At 40.8% G+C, this 13,470-nt stretch overlaps 1 protein-coding gene across 3 annotated transcripts in view; it reads left to right on the forward strand.

Annotated features, from left to right (window-relative positions):
* strip2 (striatin interacting protein 2) overlaps nucleotides 1–13,470 on the forward strand; it is a 35,754-nt gene continuing 22,284 nt past the window's right edge. Inside the window, exons 1-3 of one of the 3 annotated variants that reach the window (XM_036148923.1) lie at nucleotides 1–368; nucleotides 8,280–8,349; nucleotides 12,188–12,262. In XM_036148923.1, the coding sequence (XP_036004816.1) occupies nucleotides 258–368; nucleotides 8,280–8,349; nucleotides 12,188–12,262 (256 nt within the window). In that variant the 5' untranslated portion in view covers nucleotides 1–257. The remainder of the gene's footprint in view (nucleotides 369–8,279; nucleotides 8,350–12,187; nucleotides 12,263–13,470) is intronic. The other 2 variants (XM_012873555.3, XM_012873556.3) reach the window with 2 other exon arrangements.

The following is a 13,470-nucleotide window of genomic DNA, read 5'->3' on the forward strand; positions in this document are numbered from 1 at the left end:
AACGGGGGTCATCTCTCCGCCGCCTGACTGTAACCCCGCCCTCTCGGGACACGCGGGGACGGCGAATCAAACAACATTCGTTTGGGAAACGGGCTCCGCAGCAGGAGAAACAGACAGAAAGAGGAGGAGAGAGCCTCAACTTGGTGCCGTGTAGTGGAGCTGCTCCTCCAGGCGCGGTGCAGTCGCGGCTCTCCGCCCGGACCCCGGGACATGCACGACCCTCCGAGGAGGAAGTGAACCGCGCCGCAGCGACGAAGATGCAGGCGGAGGACATGGAGGTACCTATCATTAATAACCTTAACGATAGCGGCGACAGACCGGGGCCGAAAGGGAGGGATGTGTTCAAGGATCAGCAGAAAGAGTCGGAGGTAAACGCGAGAGGCGTTTGTGTACACCGGTGGTGTGTGTGTGGGGGGGGGGGGGGCTGTCACAGCTTGTAGTAGGGGTGTGTGTGTGTTGTTGCTGGGGAGCTTTCGGGGTTTTAGATCAGCTGAATGTCCTTTATCCATGCAGTGTCTTGGCTCGAAAGCGTGCAGGCATGCGGGCAGACGGGGATGTGTTATTTTGGCAGCTGAGTCCTAAAAATAACCCGGTAATCCTACAGTGGTGCTGCATGCAGGTGGTGAAATGTGGCTGCTGCTGCCAGGACCACTCAGCAACCCCCCCAGACACACGTTTCTAACAAAATATAAGCCCCAGACATCGCTGTCCCCGTGTTTAGGTTGGCATTTGGAGCCTACACAAATGAATAAATAAAATAAGAAATCTGATAATGGGTAGGTTTTGTTATATTTTAATGAATCATAATGAAAAATTGTGCTTTAAAGCTACTATTCACTGAAGTATTTTTTTTTCCACCAACAAATGAAATAAACCTCAGCAGCATAAAGACATGATTTTACCACAATTTGAAAGTTTGTAAAAAAGCACAATTAAAGAAAAAATAAATTGCTAATGCTGATTTGCTTGCATTTGGGTCGATGACATCACAACAGGCACAGAGATCCAGGTGATCTTTGTACCCAACCTTGGCGGACAAATAACTTTTCCGAGATTTCGGCAAAGATTCCCAAAGATTTGGGTTTCGGGGGGCTCGCTATAAGTCTGTGTGCTTGGAGAGCATTTCTCTGTGGAGGCGGTGCATGATGCAGCACTTCCATGGCCGCCACCTGAATGTTTAAACTTAGAAATCATAACTTTTTGACAAAGCAGTATGAGCATTCCAGTCTGGCCTGGTCCGCTTCACAAACTGCTTCTGTGGTAACGATCACACTGCAAGGGAATGCAACCCAAATCCGATCATTTTGCCTATATTTGACTTTTTTACCGCAGTGTGAACAGCCCATTTCCGATCATTTCACCCCGCCCCCCCCCCCCCAAAAATTCCGATTATTGCCTCTTCCATATATGCTACTAATTCGGATACGTATCAGATTTTTTTTTTCAAAGCTTCCTCACTCTGAACGGTCATGTCGCATTTCATTCGTCTTTTACGTCACTGTCCTGCATCTCACTACACATCGACACACAGTAGTAGCAGTTAGCGCTCCATAAAAGACCGTTGTTAATCGCTCTGCTGCTTTCTTCTTATCTTACTTCGTCTTGCTATGATGTGGTCTTAATATTGTCGTCTTCCATTCGCTTTCTAATAATAAGGAGAGATGCTGGCCGGTATCCGCGTTTTTTTTTTTTTCCCCCTACGATTTGTTTAAACAAAACCTTAATTGAACAGTTCTAGAAACAATTACATTCACCATTACTTCAGTAAACCGTGCTGCTGTGTAACGTCTCCTTCTGTTATCTGTGTCGCTTTGACGGTCGCATTTAATAGTAGTATGAACGGCCACCTCAATAAAAAAAAAATCCAATTTCAGCAAAGAATTGGAATTGAGCATCAGGACCTGCATTGTGAATGTAGCCTATGTACATTATTTTTATTTAAATTCAAACATTTAAAAAAAAAAAAAACCTTTATTGGTTGATTTAATTTAGTTTTCTTTTTTATTGTTTTATAATAGCCACATTTAAAAATTTGCCAAAAAGAACAAGTCAAAAATATTTGCGAAAATGCAGCATTTTAGAAACACATTTTCCAATATAGATTGTTTTAAAGTAAATACTTTTAGGGAGGCAAAGGGTCATAAAACACATAAAAAAAATTAAATGTCAGAAAAACGTGATTTAAATGGAAGAAATGTCAATACTTCGCAATTAGAGACGTGTTTGTATAAAAGTAAATATTTTCCACTTTTACCTGCCACAATACAAAATACAGGCAACCCCATTTGAAGGAGGAATATGACTAAAAATGCGTGAAAACATGAGAAAACGCAACTAGATGAGTTTGAGGTCTCTGGTCATACGCCATATACCTTTTGTGATGTCATTAAAGACGTGCATATAGAAGCTCGTTTACAGGGCAGATAATGTCTTGATTAACCAATGATTTACAAAAAAGCAAAACTAATGGAAGAACTGTCAATAAGGTGTTTTTTTCTTGGTGAGAAACTCTAAAGATAGATTAATTGATTTCAAAGAAGTGTCTGACGAGTACAGGTAACTTTAATTAAATAAAAGACTTGCCAGCATCAGCTTTGCTTGGTTGTGTTTATGCCCGGAAACCCACTTTAGTTGCATTTTGGAAATTTGAAAAGCAGTAAGGGCTAAACCTTGAAATTTTGACTGTGACCTTTACCTTCCGTGTCCTCATCAAGCCAGCACAGTTCAGTCTATGCCCATGAGTGATCCTCCACATGACAAAATAACAAGAGGACGGAGATTTGCTGCTGCGTCCGGATGCATGTACATTAGAGATTGTGGTTGTCATTCAGTCAATGCTTGGAGAGCAGGATTCTGGGACAGCCAGGGCAGATGAGGGGGTTGGCTGATGGCGGTGCCGGCTCCATGGTTCTGGCGTTGAAAGCATTTATTGTCAAAGCTGTGTTTAAATGGGGGCGCCACGTTGGTCGAGCAGGCGCACCATGTGCTTTCCACCCTCTTTCCTACCAACTTACTGTTCAATAAAGGCCACTGGTGGCAAAAAAGTTGTTTAGATGCTACTGGGCGCTGTGTATGTAATGTAGACCTGATTGGTGGCTGTGTGGAAATTATTTATTGTTTCTGCTGGTCTGTTATCTGTGTGGCAGATAAGAAGACAGGATGAAGAACAACAGGGAAATGGAGTTTAGGCAAATAGAGGAAAGTTCTCTGTCTTGTTCAGATATTTAAAGGGATAGTTCAGATTTTTCATCGTGGGGGTTCTGTTGAAAGGTTTTAACTAGTCATCTTACCTGCTGCAGATAAGTCTATTACTGTCTGTACTCTGAGAAACAGTTTAGCGTTGAAGCATGTGGTGTCCAAGCCCGTTTTTGTCTTAATTAAATTCCAGCAGAACACATTGCCTTCGGAAGCCACCTAATTATCAATTAGGCTCCAGATATGTGTAATTTAATCTTATTCAATATTTAACCAAACCCCGTTTGTGTGGCACAGCTACTGTCCAAACATGGTGGTAGTCATGTGATGGTCTGGGGCTGTATGCTGTTTCAGGTTCTGGAGGATTTGACATAACTGATTGAACCATGAGTTCTGGTCTCGAGCGGAAAAGCCCGAAAGAGAGTTTGCAGCCACTAGTTTGTGACCTTAAGCTCAAGCACACATGGGTTATTGAGCGGGATAATGATCCAAAGCACGCCATCAGGTCCACCTCTGACTGGCTAAAAACTAAAAATTAAAGTGAGGGTTTTGGAGTGGCCTAATCAAAGTTTGGACTTAAAACAGACTAAGATGCTGTGGCGTGACCTTGAACAGGCTGTTCATGCCTGCAAACCCTCCAATATGGCTGAATTAAAGCGACTCTACAGGGTTTGGACCAGAATCCCTCCACAGCGTTTGCGTAAAGACTCCTCGTCTGTTAGAAGAACTACTTTAAGACAACTATAGCTTGCTTATGGGGTGATCCTTGTCTGCTATCTGTCCTTAGTGTTTGTTTTTTGAATAATGCATGTTCATTTTTGCGTTTTCTTTGGTGAGCGTATTTGCTTCACTGTGCCCCTCAGGGACAAATAAAGTTTTATTGTATTGAATGTGAATTGAATTGCTTCCCTAGCCCGCCGATGTCATGCGCTATGCTGGTGATGCTCACCGAGTGTCAGTGTGTATTTCCTGTTAATAAATGCTAACAGACGGTTATTCAACCAGGACGGCTGAGTCAGACAGCACATCCTTATTTGCGGATCTGGGCTGGGCCCGTCAGGGATTGTTTTCATTGGGTTAAATACAGCTCACACTCAGAGCTTGGTCTTCAGGTGACGCCAGGATTGTCTTTAATCCTCATTGGCATAAAATTAGACTTTCTTTATTAATCTAGCAGTCACAATGGTGTCTCCCCTCTTTTTTTTGTTGTTGTTTTATGGCTCGGCGAATAATGTAAAAGCTTCAGTGCAGCTAATTCTGATTATTATGGTTACATGTTGTTTACTTTCCAGTGTTGACTTCCTTTGTCATGTCTTGATATGTCTTGCACAACCTGTTTCCCTGCTAATTAGAGAAGGATGCATTTCCTCATTGCACACCTGCCTACTCGTTAGAAACCACCTTTCAATTCAAACTTCTTGAAACCTTTTCTTTCTTGTCCTTAAGGTAAAATTTATACCCATTTTAAATGGAAAGGGATTTATTGCAGTTCCATGGAGATGCTGATCTTTTTTTTTTCAGTCTCAAATGTTAGTCAAACAGTAAGGCTACGGCTGACGTCAAGAGGGACCCCCTGCCTTACCAGAGGAGCTAATCCTCTCTAAAACAGAGGGGGCTATATTTGCCCGTATGCGCCTTCTATCCTCTCTCCTCTTCTCTCACTGCTGCAGTGCCGCTGCTCTTTGCTGCAACACCAGACCACTTTGAGGCTCCTGTAACCGTTCAATTATAGGCTGATTAATTCAGGAGCTGCGTGTCCCCCGTAGACAGCACCTGTAAACTGCCGGGAGAGGATCTAAGGCAATATATGCAAAATGCACTAATCAGAGCTGCCTGGAGCTGGAACGGCCAATAATAATAACCTGAACATCAGAATGAGGAAACAAAATGAGCCAGAAGAAGATAATGTGTGTGTATGTAATGTTTATGTGGACACAAATATGCAAAATAAAAGTGTGCATAATCTTGGGACAATGGAAGTCAGCTACCTTTTGTAATATGAAGGAAATTATCCTACTATTGACAATATTGGCTACATATGAATGTGTCACTTATAAAGTTGTGAGGAAAAGAATATTTTAACTAAATTATACAGTGGGAATGCAGTGGAGGCTGGTGATTTAAAAAAAATAAAAAAATGGGGGGAGCGCACTAGAAGTAGGAGATTACAGTACGCCACTGAACTCTCCTTGACCATAAATCTGTTCAGGGTCACTGGCCTGCCGCTGGATTTTTAACTCTGGTTGGTCCGGTAGGGTTGGGTGATATGGACCAAAAATAATATCTTGATACTTTTAGGCTGATTGCTGATATACAGTATTTATCTCAAAGTGTTCTTCTTTTCATAAAGTAATTATAAAAAGGCATCTCAGAATCAAACCTTTATCCCAAATGTCTCACAGGTACACTTCTTTTAACAGCTGTAGATAAATATGAGAAACAGCTGAAAAATAACCCACTGCAATATATAAAAGTACAATTCTGATGCATAATATAGTCCTATTTTAACAAATCTCTATTTTAAAATCTTGATATATTGCCGAGTTAAGAATTTAATAATTCAACAATTGACTGACTGATTGCGCAATCGATCGAGTCCAGGCCTATTTAGTAGGAATAAGCTGCTAACTGGGGACGACCTCTGGCGACTCTTCTCTTCTGCTAATGGCACAAAGAGGTGCGGAGCTATCGCTAAGCAGCAACTCTTCCACGGCATGAATGACCGGGTATGTAAACAGAACAGCATGGCGTGCATGTAAGTGTTGACCATTCCCATAGGAAAATACCCTTTACCCAAGACGTAGCTATTTGTGTCAGGGAAAACTAAGAAAAGTCCCTCATTAAGACTCGTTTCCTCCGGAGGATTGTGCACGAGCTTGGGCCACATGTTTAGACCCGTGCATGTCAAGGGTTTCTCATTGGCTAAAAAACAGTTGGGTGTGGGGCTTAACGTTCATACTTAACTGTTCTCCTCACTCATGGTTTGAATTTGTGCAGGACCAGGGATAGTTCCTTTAACACCTTTTTTCCTCCAGCCAAAGCCTTTTAAATAACTGACCGAATGTTCTCTTGCTGCCAGCATTTTTGTCCTGGTGTTGTCGTTGGCGTTGTCTGACATTCGTCACTGGACATCTTGGCTTCCAGGGGTGTGACTTTGATCGATAGGTATCAGGAATTCATCTGATTGGATGAAGAATGACACAAAAACCAACGATCGGCCATAGACGAATGTGGCTTGATGGGTTGAGTCTTGCAATCGGAAGGTTGTGGGATCAATTCCACCTTCCCCCTATCATGTCGATGTACCCTTGGGCAAGGCACTTAACCCCAAGTTGCCTACCGAGCTGCATATCGGTGTATGAATGTGTGCACCATAGTGAGTGCGATTGGGTGAATGTGGCTCTGGTGTACAGTGCTTTGGGTGGTCAGTATGACTGGAAAAGCGCTATATAAGTTCAGTTCTTTTACCAATTAAAGACCCAGATGAAGTCACATGGAAGACAAAAGTTTAAGAACGTACATACACACTCATCTGGCTGACGTCTCCTGCTATTAACATATGACTTACACAACAGAATAAACTCATAAATGCCACCTTACCCATGGTGCATAGTGCACCTTGAAGTTAAATATTAATTATTTTCTTTCTATAGGCTCTATTAGGCAGTTTGATGAGAATGATTGGGGCTGAGCTCTCTGGGCGCCCGTGCTGGTTTGACGCGCCTCACGCTCTCGTTTACCTGGCTACTTTGTTGAGTCTCCGCCTTTTAATTGATGTATTAGCGAGACATTTATAGCTTTCTTACCTCAGACCTGTGTAGTCACAGCGGCTGATGCTTTTCCTCTTCTCCCATGTACGTGCACAACTGATGTAATTTCAACTTGTTGCCAGAGGGGGCAGACATCTGCAAAATTTTGAAACTTACGCTATGCCCCATTAAAGTTAGATTTTAATGTAAGTAACCGTTTAGGGTTAATTTGTTAATTTTTTTTAATGTCTTGTTTTCTGGCTATTTTTCCTGTTTGTATATTCTTTATCTTCTGTCCTTTAGTAATAAGGGTTACGGTGGCCTGGTGCTTATGGCAGAGCATTTGCATTATGGGAAAGCTGTAAGTTCCCTGGTTTGAATCCCAGAAACCGTCACTCTGAGTCCCTGAGGAAGACCCCTAGTCCCAGAATGCTCCTTGGACACTACACAGTGGCAGCCTACTGCTCCCTAAGAAATGGGTTAAAAACGCAGATTAAATGTAATTGGAATGGACTTTACAATCATAAATAAAAAGATGATTATTAATTCCTAAACCACTCATAATTGTGACACCTACTTCTAGCACTCTCATAATGTTGGGATGGTGTTGAGAGTCTGCAACTATATACTACTGGAAACTGTAGGCCTCAAGAGTGCCAGTGCACAGGGAATTCTTCTGTACAGCTGGAAGATGAACTTTAGACGCAAAACCACTTCCTAGCAAGCTAGAATATGCATCAGTGTTAGCAGTGTACCAGTAACTGTAAAGGGTGCACTTAAATGCATTTTTTCTAATGAATTATTTGCAGTAATTGGACATAAAGGGAGAAGAGAGAGACGAGGAATGCTCATTGCACAGAGCATTGAACAATCTCACATTTGTGCTCTTTGTAGAGTAACACTTGGAGTCTTAACAAATTAGCACTAGCTGGTTGATTAGTCAGAAAATCTGCTCGGTTAGCTAGCTTGAGTTTGGTTGTTTCACAGACGGACGACTCGAAGCGTACTAACTGTAGCTTGGAAACTGTGTTAGCTGTGACCTGACTCTTCCTGCTTTTCTTTCCAGCGTTGTGCTAAAACAGGTGGGAGAGGGGCAGCCTTTTATGTTGTTCAAACAACCGGATAAAACTTCCAACACTCAGGGACTGTATGATGGAATATTTAAGTGGTTTTTAATCAGTAGTTAAAAAAAAAACACCTTTGTTATACAATGATACCGCTATCTGACCAATATCTGTCTATGTTGCGTACGTGCGTTTAAGGCTTAGAGTGATAGATTACAGTTCAGAATGATTAAAAATGTGCTAATATTATGTCTTTTGTTCTTCTCGTCAGAGCTCCATGGAGTCTCCAAACCTGGAGTTTGAGTATGGAGACTCGGACACACTCACAGCTGAGCTTTCAGGTAGGACTAAAAGTTTGCTGAACTTTCCCTTAACTATTAAACCTCTACATCTTCTGCACACTGACCAGTTTTTTTTTATGGCCACTGTAATCTGAACTCTGCACCCTTCTGAATTATTGGGTCCCTTGGTAACAATGTGCGTGAACCTAAAGTCTATGGATACTTAATGAACCCAACATGCCACTCTTTGCTGCAACTCTCCCACTATTGCATGAGCTAGAAGAAAACTTGGGACCTCTGAAATACAAGCAGAGTGTTTTAACCAGGTAAGCTACACTTTGCGAACTACAATATATTCAGCAGATCAGATTTATTTTGACCGTCTTTGCCATCCTCTTCCTCACTGAATTGTGATTAAGATAGCCTTATGTCCTCGCGTCCAGCATTTCTTTATCGCAGTTCAGCTGTTTTGGACTTTTCATCTTTGCTCTGCCAGTAGATAAGGACAAGTTTATGCCAGTAGTAGTTTTTGGAGCCATTTTCTACATGTGTATCAGGGATGCCAATGAGGGCTGTGTACAAACAAACAACATGAAGAATATAGGAGTCAAACAATATCCAAAGTATTTCTAACCGAGCCAGTATGTGAGAGTTAATTTTGAGTGCCTAATTTAGGTTGCTATCAGCACCAACTTGTGGTTTGTATGTGTTTGATTTTGAGTCATGATGATTATCCCCGTGATGAATGGCAGACGGCGGACAGCTGGCTAGAGTCTTAGTCACCCTTGTGAGCATGCAGTCAGTCACAGCAGCTCATATCCTCAGGGTCAGAGAGTGAAGAGTGCTCTGAGACCAGAAGGAGATGTGCAAGAGTGTGTCTAATGGATGGATGTCCACAAAAAAGATGTGATAGACAGAGGCTGAGGCCTTTTACGTTTGTTGCTGTTGGGAGTCTTCCTCTTAAACACCAATCCAGCCAGGACCAGTTGTTCCCTTTTGATTCAAAGCCTGGTCTAATTAGCCTGTCTCAAAGACTTGAGAAGCTTTGTCTCGTACCCATGTAAGTTTTAGGTCAGTTGTACCACCGAGTTGAACCTAGTTTCTTCAGTTTACCGTGAAGGATGAATCCTGCTTTGGTTTTTTTGGAGACTATCAAAGACCAACAGCGGAGATGGATGTGGTCGAGCTAAAGATGGGGAAACATTTCTTATTAGGGATGTTAGAAATTAAGTTTTATCTGTCAGAGGGACAACTAAAGCTTTCGTTTGAACCATTACTCCTCAACTTAAGACAACAATGGCTTATTTCACTTTAGGGGGGTTCAGGGTTTTTTAGTGCAGACATTATCGAGTCAGCAAGATAGGTCTAATAATAAAAAAGTAATTTCTTTTCTTTTCTGCCCCAACATCCTTTGTTCTTGATTGACACTATGTAATTAATCTGGTTTAAACTGAACAGAGTTAGGTTTTGACAGGAGTTAAATGCGATTAACACTGCTGATCATGGGGTTTTATGGAGTCCCTATGAGCAGTTTCTACCTCCTTTATAGCAGACGCTGGTAAGCATGATCTTAGTTTAGAGGATTTAGAAAAATCCACATGGATCAGCTGAAAAGCCAATTTCCACCATTTAACACCAATTCAAGCTGCAAATATTTTGGGCCAGTCAAAGGGGCACTTCATAGAGGCCTGTCATTTTTTGCTGTCAGAAAGTTATTTAAAGGGGCCTAGACTTTACGCATTTCTACACCAGTAGCTCTCTCTGGTTGCAAATAAAGGTTTTCCGATTAAATTATTGCACCCTGTTGATTCATTATATTTTATTTTTGTGTTTTGCATTTTGTCTTTGCCATAATTGTTTTGTGAATATTTACTATAACAAAAGCACGTAACCAGAAGTAGGATATTGTGCATGCACGCCACGAGTAAACAAGGGGCAGCAACAGAGCCCACAGACATATGGGCTCGTATATACGATGTTATAATTAAATTATAATGAATAAATATCCTAAGTATACATTCAATCTTACACGTGAAAGATGATGCCAGTAGATCTGGTTTGTAGCTCCACAACCAAGTTCATATCTGCTTATCGCACTTGGTGCAAAGTTCTTTTCAGGCTCAAAATGGACTATGTGAACACTATCTTGGTGTACATTGTTTTAAATGTGGTTTATGTTTTCTTCTTATGTTCAAAATACATGTCTATGGTCCTTTTAATTTCCATTGACTATGTCGCTATGCTAACTGTGTGCATTCTGTGCATATGCTAACCTTGTTTTCTTTGTTTATACATGCGATAACTTATAACTAATGTAATAATCATTTGATAGCCCCCATCAAAAGGTCTCTTTGTGTTTTTATATAAACTGTATAACCCAATGCTTAATGTTATTGTAATGAATATTTCTTGTAATCTGATGTATTTCTTTGTCCATCTTTCTGGGTGTATTTTCTTTGTCCTTTAAAGAATTTTTAAATGTTTTTACAAGATGAATCTTTAATTAAAATAAACCATCTTACTTTGAATGTTAGATAAGGTGTGGACTCAAAATTCAGTGAATCTCGTTGTCAGATTCATTAACATGATTAGCAAGGTTAGCATTAATAGCTGGCAATAACAGGTTCTGTGTTCTCCCTAAAGCAGTCATGTCCAAAGTGTGGCCTAGGAGCCATTTGTGGCCTGTACTGACTCTGGGAGCCCCCCCCCTCCCCCCCCCCTCCCCCCCCCCCCCCCCCAAAAAAAAACTGCATTTCAATAAAGATTTGGTCCACCAGTACAGGTGCCTGATGCAGATGGAAGATTTTAGTTTTTAATTAGGCCAAAATTATAATTGGAAAATCCTACAATTAAATATATTGGGTACAACACAAAGTATTCATCTTTTAATAAACATACTTTTGACATTCTGTTTAATTTCATAGTAACATCTATTTAATGACATTTAATTACTCAAATGCAGACTTTGGTGCATTAAAATCTGCTTTGAATTGAATTATTAAAATTGGCTGATTACAGCAAGTGTTTCAAAGAACGACTGACCCAAATCCTGTTCTTATATTGCTAGACCAAAAAGAGTTCTGTTTATTATTGCTAGTCACATTAAATTATTAAAAAATATTTAGCTGGATGAATACAACAAATGAGCAAAACCTTTTTAAAATTTTGGATCTACAATAATTTACACATTCACTTCCTACAAAAATCTGACTAATTTATTTAATTAAAATGATTACATTTTGTAGAGCAGGTAAAAAATTAACATAACTTTTTTGTTTTAAAAAGAAAATTATGTTAGTTCTTTGGCCCTCGAGTTCCTCTGTCTGAAAAGTTTGGACACCCCTGACCTAGAGCATCTGCAGACCCTTTATCAGAGATTTCCAAAGACTGCCAAATTTACCAAATCCCCCATGTTCTGTCAAAGACAGCCAAAATGGCCTAATGGGGGGGAAACACACAAAAAAACGGGGGACCTTGATGCTAGACTTTCTGTCCAGCGGCCAATGGAAGCAAGTTATATTCACCCCTTCCCTTCTCTAACATTTCACTAACGAAATGTCCCAAATGCCTTTATCAATTTACATCCTTTTGGTAGCTGCCTCTTTTTTTTTTCTTCTAAAGTCTGGTGCAAAACAAGCAAAAGCTTCAAAAGTCCAAAGCGACGACGGAGCGACACAACCAGCACTTCCTCTGTTGTATCAGCATTAAACATCCAACATTCCTCATCAGAAGACATTCATTCTTCTTATTAGCATCTTACAGCATTTGTGCTTCCTTTGACTCCCTTTTGAGCTAGACTTTAAAACCTTCACATTACTTTCTTTTTTTTTTGCACATATATAAAGCTAATCAGTTAGACCGGAAAACCTTTTATCAATTTGTTTCCTGTTTTCTGCAGAGCTATACAGTTACACAGAAGAGCCGGAGTTTGCCCTGAACAGAGACTACTTTGAGGAGGACTTCAGGAGCCATGGTAGTGTGTGTGTCACTGTCTACAACGTGTGTCTGAATTAAACTGGATTGGATTTATTGTGGCGATAGGACTGAGCAGAGTTACATTGGCACTTCGTCACTACAGCCAGGTATAATCGCAAAGGAGATGAGCAAAAGAAAACCAAGAGCTTATTTCCTTTGTGATCCTTTCGATACAAAAAGCCCAATACAAACATACAATAAGAGTCATGGTGCTGCTGAAAACAATATTTTCTGTATTTATTTTTGTTCTGTCCTTAAGGGGACATACGGCTACAGGTTAAATTTCAGCAGCCTGCATGGCTGCATAAACTAAAAAGAGGGGGAGAGCGCGTGAAATGAGCGATGGTTCACCTCTAATTAACTGAAGGCAACCTTTGTGGTCAGCATAATATCATTATTCATGTGAAGGGGCATCTTTAGGACAATATCAGCCACTTTTCTCCTCGGTGGGCTGCTGTGGTTCCTAAAAGGAGAGGCAGGGGGGAGCGGGCACATCAAAGCTCTGCTGAATGAAGCCGGTCGAAGAAAGGCCACCCAAGTCGTATTTTTTATTTCTAGAACGCCGCCGTTTTTTTTTTTCTCTCACAGACTTCTTTTTTTTTTTTTTTTTTTTACTATAATAAGTTACACTGTGCTCAACGCATTTGTCTTTTTTTCTTTTTGAGGAGAGGCCCTCCTCTCTCACCTCGTCTCCAAATTGAGGGATAATAAATAGCAGGATTAGATGATGGCCTCTCTGGGTGCTGTTTCACAAAGATACAGCTCAGAGCTGCCTGTTTGCATCATGTTCTTTTCATTAGGGCGAGTGCTTTGTGTTTGCAGCCAGTCGACAGAGGAGAGGCTGTTCCTGCTAGACTTGTGCTCTGCAGTGGATGTGAGGGGAAGATGACAGGCTGCTCATCAATCTTTTATGTTGCTTCCCATAATTTCTCGAGAAGTCACGAACATAAATTACAGTAATTGAGGAGGCATGTCTTATTAAGGCTTTTTGGAGCTTTTTTTTTTTTTTTTTTTTTTGGAGTCAGTGCTGAAATTGAAAAGCTTGTTTTCCTGTTTGCCCGATCTGAGTGCACAGAGTAAGTAAAAGCATCTTTTATAGGCCATCAGTGCTTCACTGATGGTGATGCTTAGTTTCTATTTCCATTGATCAAGTAAACAACCTAATAATAGGTCACAGTGGGAAAAAAATGGAAAGCTTTTTGCTTT

The sequence above is a fragment of the Fundulus heteroclitus genome, chromosome 17, assembly GCF_011125445.2.
Source record: "Fundulus heteroclitus isolate FHET01 chromosome 17, MU-UCD_Fhet_4.1, whole genome shotgun sequence".
Taxonomy (NCBI): Eukaryota; Metazoa; Chordata; class Actinopteri; order Cyprinodontiformes; family Fundulidae; genus Fundulus; species Fundulus heteroclitus.